General features: G+C 55.3%; 1 protein-coding gene across 1 annotated transcript in view; it reads right to left on the bottom strand.

Annotated features, from left to right (window-relative positions):
• ADAMTS17 (ADAM metallopeptidase with thrombospondin type 1 motif 17) overlaps nucleotides 1-7,254 on the bottom strand; it is an 86,058-nt gene that overhangs the window by 61,055 nt on the left and 17,749 nt on the right. The window contains exons 4-6 of the mRNA XM_006771776.2: nucleotides 6,296-6,468; nucleotides 2,416-2,499; nucleotides 1,247-1,404 (exon numbers count right to left, since the gene is read on the bottom strand). Of these exons, the coding sequence (XP_006771839.2) occupies nucleotides 1,247-1,404; nucleotides 2,416-2,499; nucleotides 6,296-6,468 (415 nt within the window). The remainder of the gene's footprint in view (nucleotides 1-1,246; nucleotides 1,405-2,415; nucleotides 2,500-6,295; nucleotides 6,469-7,254) is intronic.

Here is a 7,254-nt window from a genome sequence, read left to right as displayed (position 1 = left end):
ATAAATGAGATTTTTCTTTTTCTTTTTAAAAACTTGCTTTGTTTGGGGGGTTCCCTTCTGTTTTCTAGGACCTTTGCAATGGTGATATTTCCTTATGGAAAAAATTCACTGAAACATAAACTATAGCCTGCATTAGTCCCTATCAAACACTTATTGGCTTAAACAACACAAATCTCTTAAATTTGTAGAGATCTGCCCTAGCTGGTTTGGATAGAGCATCGCCTCAAGGACTGAAGGGTCCCAGGTTCAATTCTGGTCAAAGGCATATACCTGGTTTGCAGGCTGGATCCCTGGCCCTGGTTGGGGCATGCGCAGGAGGCAACTAATATATGTGTTTCTCTCACATCGATGTTTCTCTCTCTCTGCCCCCAACGCCCCCTGTGCCCTTCCACAGTCTCTAAAAATCAATGGAAAAATATCCTCAGGTAAGGATTACAAAAAAGAAAAAGAAATCTTGCTTTTCTGACCTCCAGTCTCCCCGCTGCCCAGCACCCCCACTCAGAACCCCCCGCATGCCATCAGCACCCCAGCATGTGCTCAGGTGGAAAGGACATTCTTAAGCAGGTTTAATTGTGGTTGAACACATCGAACACGAAATTCAGCATCTGTACCATTTTTTTTTTCTTGTTTTGTTACTCTTCAACCCAAGGATATTTTCCATTGATTTTTGGAGAGAGTGGACGGGAGGGGGAGAGAAAGAGAGAAACATCGATATGAGAGAGACACCTTCTGTGTATCCACTCACCCGGCCTTGGACACGGGGTCACGTCCACATTTTTGCTGTGATGCCCACTGCCCAGGTGAGGAAACTGAGGCTCGGGAGGAGGGGCTGCGTGCGGCTGATTGGCTGGCCCCGCCCCCTGGTCCAACTCCCGGTCGAACTCCCGGTCAAGGAGCCAATTTGCATATTAGCCTTTTATTATATAGAATTACTTTTATTTTATTTTTTTTCATCCTCACCTGAGGATATTTTTCTATTGATTTTTTGGGGAGAGAGTGGAAGACAGAGAGAAACATCGATGTGAGAGAGACACCTCCTGTGTATCCACTCACCCACTCATGGACACGGGGGTCGCTTCCACATTTTTGCTGTGATGCCCACTGCCCGGATGAGGAAACTGAGGCTCACACAGGTGGCCCACGGTCCGATGGCCAAGCCTGAATTCCAAGCCAATGGCCTTCTTCCCTCTCCCACAGGAAACGGCTCTCCCCAAGCACGTTTGGGGGTGCAGGCCGCCCACGTTACCTGGTCACGAACACGGCGGCATCCACGGGGGGCGTGTCGTCCTTGCCTCCGGGCACCTGGTTGTTGCCAAGGTACCGGGCGCCTCCGTACTCCTCGTTCTGCCAGTGGCAGAAGCTCTCCAGGGACCGCTCTCCGTGATGCCCAATGGACAGTTTGGCCTGAAAGAAATTGGGGGGCAAGGGGGCATTGAGAGAATTTTTAGAGAGAGTGGAAGGGAGGGGGAGAGACAGAGAGAGAAACGTCGATGTGAGAGAGACACATCGATTGGTTGCCTCCCACACGTGCCCCAACCAGGGCCGGGGATCGGGCCTGCCACCGAGGTACGTGCTCTTGACCGAAATCGAACCCAGGGCCCTTCAGTCTGCAGGCTGACGCCCTATCCACCAAGCCCAACCGGCCAGGGCCAGACTATGTTATTAAAGAAAAGTGTTCTTTGTCCGGCTGGTGTGGCTCAGCGGTAGAGCATCAATCACCCCAGGAACCAAGAGGTTGCCGGTTCAAGTCCTGGTCGGGGCACACGCCCAGGTTGCGGGCTCGATCCACAGTAGGGGCGTGCAGGAGGCAGCTGATCGGCGATGTTCCTTTCTCACCGATGTTTCTCTCTCCCTATCCCTCTCCCTTCCTCTTTCTCTCAAAACCAATAAAAGACATTGATCTCTGAGATCAATAAAAATATGTTAAAGAAAAAAAAGGGCAAGTGCTCTTTTCGGTAAACTGAACAGCATGCGCCCACCAAGCATCGGCCCTCCCCGTCACCCTCCCTGCCTGGCCGTGGGAGTGTCCCAGGGAAGCACTCGACCAAAACGCCAGAGAGCGATGCCACGGTGACTCCCAATACGTGCTGAAGCCCAGGGAGAGCGACAGGAGGGCGGCCGTGGTGCCAGAGACCTCGCCGCCACCACGGCCTGCTCTGCTGAGACGTGCCGGGCAGAGGGGGGCGCGCTCAGGCCCCTGCTCAGGGTGCCCTGGAGATTCTAAGCGGACGGCTGCACCCCCAGCTTCCAGGAACGGCATGTGTCCTCCTCTCCCCGGACATCTGGGTCCCTGGCCCCGGGCACACTGATGCCACCTGCAGAGCCTGGGAGCCCGGATAAGCCAGACAACCCCCTGGGCTCCTACGGAGCTGCCAGAGCCAGGACATTCCCTGTGTGCGGCGCTCAGGGACTCACAGGGCGCTGTCGCAGCAGCACGAGCTTGGTGACCTGGATGTTCACCTTAATCCCCAGGGTCTGGTGCTGGAACATATTGTAAACCTATCGAGAGAGAAAAGGAAAGAAAGGGGTCAATCTAAGCATTTAAAAAAAATATATCATGGTATCCCGGATGGGATCCTGGAAAAGAGAAGAGCTATTAGGTAAAAACTACGGAAATCGGAGCCAACGATGGACCTAGTGAATAATGGGCCAATATTGATCCTTTAGTTATAACCAACGTACTAATGTAAGATGCTAGAGTAACCGGTGAAACGTTATGGGAACCCTCTATGCCAGCGGTTCTCAACCTGTGGGTCGCGACCCCTTTGGCGGTCGAATGACCCTTTCACAGGGGTCACCTAAGGCCATCCTGCATATCAGATATTTACATGACGATTCATCACAGTAGCAACATGACAGTGATGAAGTAGCCACGAAAATAATGTTACGGTTGGGTCACAACATGAGGAACTGTATTTAAAGGGCCAGAAAGTTGAGAACCACTGCTCTATGCGTTCAATTATTCTATAAATCTAAAACATAAAATATAAACAAATAAACTATAAATTCATGTATTTATACATCATAAAGTGTAAGTTCTATTAAAAAATATGTTAATTAAAAGTTAATGGTTAGTCCAGCTGGTGTTGCTCAGTGATTGACCTTCGACCCAGGAACCAGGAGGTCATGGTTGATTCCTGGTCAGGGCACAGGCCCGGGTTTCAGGCTTGACCCCCAGTAGGGGGCGTGCAGGAGGCAGCCCATCCATGATTCTCTCTCATCATTGATGTTTCTCTCTCTCTCTTTCCCTCTCCCTTCCTCTCTGAAATCAAGAAAAAAATATTTTTTTAAAAAAACAAAAACCCTCTAGGCCAGTGAACAGCTCCTCCCCAGGGGCCCCTGTCACCTGCCTCTTCTCTGGACCCCGTCTGCCCCTCCCTGGCCGTGTCCCCACAGCGCCCAGCAGGACAGCGGCGGTGGCCCGCCCAGCTGGGCCCCCCAGGCTGCCAAGGCAATGTGACAGCTGCAGCCTGGTCCCCCCAGGCTGCCAAGGCAATGTGGCAGCTGCAGCCGGGCTCTGACCACTCGCCAGGGCGCAGCCAGCGCTGGACGCCCAAGACAGAATTTCCAGACGACGGGCGCGCTGTTCCCTGCCCGGCCAGGTGTCTCTCCAAACATCGCATGGCCGCTGCCTCCAGACTTGTCCTGAGCAGGAATTTCCATGGGAAAAAACAGCCGGGACTCGGTTCCATGTCTCCGCGGCCCGCTGCTTTGTGTGTGGTGGCTGTTGTCCGATTTCCGTCTGGCGGACCGGCTGCCAGGACGGGCCTGTGCGTCGGCCCTGGACGCTGCTGGGCCTGTGGGAACGTGGGCAGCTCCCGCCAGGGGGCAGGCACATTAGCTGTGGTCGGGCTCCCACACCTGCTCTCCTGGATGGGGCACACCGAGGGGAAATGTCTGCCTACAGACCTTATTTTTAAACATACGTTTTTTATTGATTTCAGAGAGAAAGGGAGAGGCAGAGAGAGAGAGAGAGAGAGAGAGAGAGAGAGAGAGAGAGAAATATCAATGATGAGAGAGAATCATGGATCAGCTGCCTCCTGCACACCCCCCAATGGGGGTTGAGCCTGTAACCCGGGCATGTGCCCCGACCGGGAATCGAACCGTGACCTCCTGGTTCATAGGTTGACGCTCAAGCACTGAGCCACACCAGCCGGCCCCAAGAGGGGTTTTCAGAACTGCACCCCCGACCCGTGTGAATCGGGGCCTCCCCAGGGGCACCTGGGGACTGAGAGTGACCCTCTGCAATTAGGGCGCCATTCGGACCCCACACAGGAGGGGGTGTTTCCTCCCACAGTGCCTCTCGTGGGGTCCCTGGAGCAGCAGCCCCAACATCACCTGGGGACTTGGAGCCCGGGCCAGGCCTATGGCCTGAGACCCTGGGATGGGCCCCGCCGGCTGCATTTAACAAGCACTCCCCCCACCCCCCGGGAGGCCGCAGGGTATGAGGACCAGGGGTGCTCACACACCGCGCTGACCTCTCTGGTCGCCAGAGAGAGGCCACTTATCCGTTCCGCCTGGTCACTGAGTAAAATTGATGTCATTTTCCCTCCGCGGAACCTGCCTGGAACGCGTCGGCGTCTCACTCTGCCGGTGGTTGTTAAGGAAGCCGAGAACAACTGACGCTCTGTCCAGGGGCCCATTTTCCAACGGGGCTGCCCAGACCCAGGCCTGCTGCTGCCGGCTCTCCGGCCCCGGCTACGATTTGTTCTTCAGAGTATCCCTGCTCCTGTGTCACCCCGCCCCGCCCCCAACCGCAGGAAAAGCAAGTTACGTGTGGAAAAAGACACTATGCAACATTTGGAAAACCATGGGAAGCCGAAAGCCAGGGACACAGCACCCCCTCTCTCTGCGCTTCCCGCTGGGGGACCCCCAGGATGGCTGGCAAGAGGCTTCTCCCTCTGCGTGGACCTGGGCAGGTGAGGGGTTTGTTGGGGACACGGAGCTCGGAGCAGGCCTCCACGTCCCTGGATAAGAGCCAGACAGAGGGATCTTTTAAAACACAAAGCAGGCCCGGCAGCGTGGCTCGGTGGTTGAGCATCGACCTAGGAACCAGGAGGTCAGGGTTCAATTCCCGGTCGGGGCATAGGCCCGGGGTTGCAGGCTCGATCCCCAGTCGGGGACCTGCAGGAGGCAGCCGATCATTGATGTTTCTATTTCTCTCCCTGTCCCTTCCTCTCTGAAATCAATAAGTATATTTTTTTTTTAAAAAAGAGAAATTATAAAAGAAACATAAAAATAGCTTTGTCTTATGCTTACCTCAGTTGTTGTAATGAAGGTTTATTCCTTGCATTCGTGACCCAGACAATTTAAAAAGAAATAAATGAGATGAAATTATCCGCAGATGGAGGGGTCGGGAGTGGGGCCAGGCCCCCAGCCCGCTGTCTGGGCTTCCTCTGGGGGGACTAGAGGCCGCAACCGGTCATTACCCAGCCGCCAGGGCGACCGGGTTTCGGCACAGGAAAGACAGAACCCCTTCTCAGAAACCAGGGCCACGCAGCACGGGGAGTTAGCAAAAGCAATCCCACCGCTGGGCAAATCCCTAAAAGGAAACCGCGGCAGGGGCTCAGGTGGGTTATCTGCACGCCCACGTTCACCGCAGCCTCCTCCTCAACCGCCTGAAGGTGGGAGCGACCCCAGGGTCCAGTCACAAAAGGCAACACAGACAGGGAGACTCCACGCATCGGGGGACCCCAGCTTCCCGCCAGGCTTCGCTACGCACGGCAGGATCTGTTTTTGTTGTTGTTTTTGTAGTTGTTGCTGTTGTTTAACATATTTGTACTGATTTCAGAGAGGGAGAGGGAGAGAGAGAGAAACATCAATGACGAGAAAGAATCATGGATCAGCTGCCTCCTGCACGCCCCCTACTGGGGATGGAGCCCGCAACCTGGTCATGTGCCCTGACAGGGAATCGAACCGTGACCTCCTGGCTCATAGGTTGACGCTCAACCACGGAGCCACACCAGCTGGGCAGGATCTGTTTTGCATTAAATTTTGATCTCGATTCCTCCTACCAGACTGGACTCCTCAGAGCAGGGAGAGCAGGGACAGGGCTCACTGGGTTCTTAATCCCAGGGGATGGGTCCCCCGCACAGCAAGGGTCTTGGATGGCTTCCAAAAGGAGTGGCGGGCAGGGCCCACTCACCATGCAGACCCAGGCGGTCGAACAGCGCCATCCGTCATAGGCACACCCGCCAGCCCCCCAGGGATCACAGGCTGTGTGGGCCTGCCTTCCCCTAACAGAGGAGGAGATAAGGATGCTGGCTGCCTGGGTGGGGAACCCGCCAGGACTCACCATGTTCATGACGGTGAGGATGAACCTCTGCGCGGCCTCGGCCCCGTGGTACTGCACCATGTCGGCATCGGCCACTACCAGGGTCTCCACTGTGTGCTCGTTGGTGAGCCGGATGGCGCTCCTCCGCTCCCGCCAGTCCAGCGACGGCCCGCCCTTCCCCGGCTTCTTCTTTTCTAGAAAACAAGGAAGGCGTGAGTGCAGTCCTTGGCGGTGGCGCGATTCCCAACCCCGAGCACGGAGCAGGCCTCCACGGAGCCTCCCTGCGAGAAAGGACACGCTCCACCAGCCAGTGAGGGGTCTGCACAGTCACAGGGGAGCCGGGCCCGCTCACCGGTGTGGGAGGGGGCCGAAGCAAGGTCAGTGATGCGGATCTAACCAGGCTTTTTTTAAAAAATATGTTTTTATTGATTTCAGAGAGGAAGAGAGAGAGAGAAATATCAGTGATGAGAGAGCATCATCGATGGGCTGTCCCCTGCACGCCCCCTACTGGGGACCGAGCTCACAACCCAGTCATGTGCCCTGACCGGGAATCGAACTGGTAACCTCCCGGTTGCTAGGTGGATGCTCAACCACTGAGCCACGCAGGCCAGGCCCGAGATGATCTAAAAGCTGTCCCCTGCCTGGAAACGGTGTATTCCTGTGTCACATCCAGGTCGCCTGCCTTCACAGAGATGGACTTTGCTAGGTCCTCAGTTTCACTGCCTGGATGAGTAGAGGCTGAGCCACACCGGCCGGGCTCTAGGTGACGGGTTGAAGTCTGCACACACACACAGGCTTACATAAAATTCTCAGGCCTCCCAAATTCTTCTCTGATCACTTTTTTTTCCTTCAGCCAAAGCAAAGGGTCGGTTTGTAGAAAAACACCCTGTTTTCGCCTGGAAACGGTGGCTCCACGTGTTGGGAAGAGCTCCCAGCCAGGGGAACTTTCCGGCAGCTGCAGAAACCCTGCCTCCTTGAGA

This window comes from Myotis davidii, unplaced genomic scaffold (genome assembly GCF_000327345.1).
Source record: "Myotis davidii unplaced genomic scaffold, ASM32734v1 scaffold164, whole genome shotgun sequence".
Taxonomy (NCBI): domain Eukaryota; kingdom Metazoa; phylum Chordata; class Mammalia; order Chiroptera; family Vespertilionidae; genus Myotis; species Myotis davidii.
Note: the sequence above shows the minus strand (reverse complement) of the source record. Positions and strands in the feature narration are given on the sequence as shown.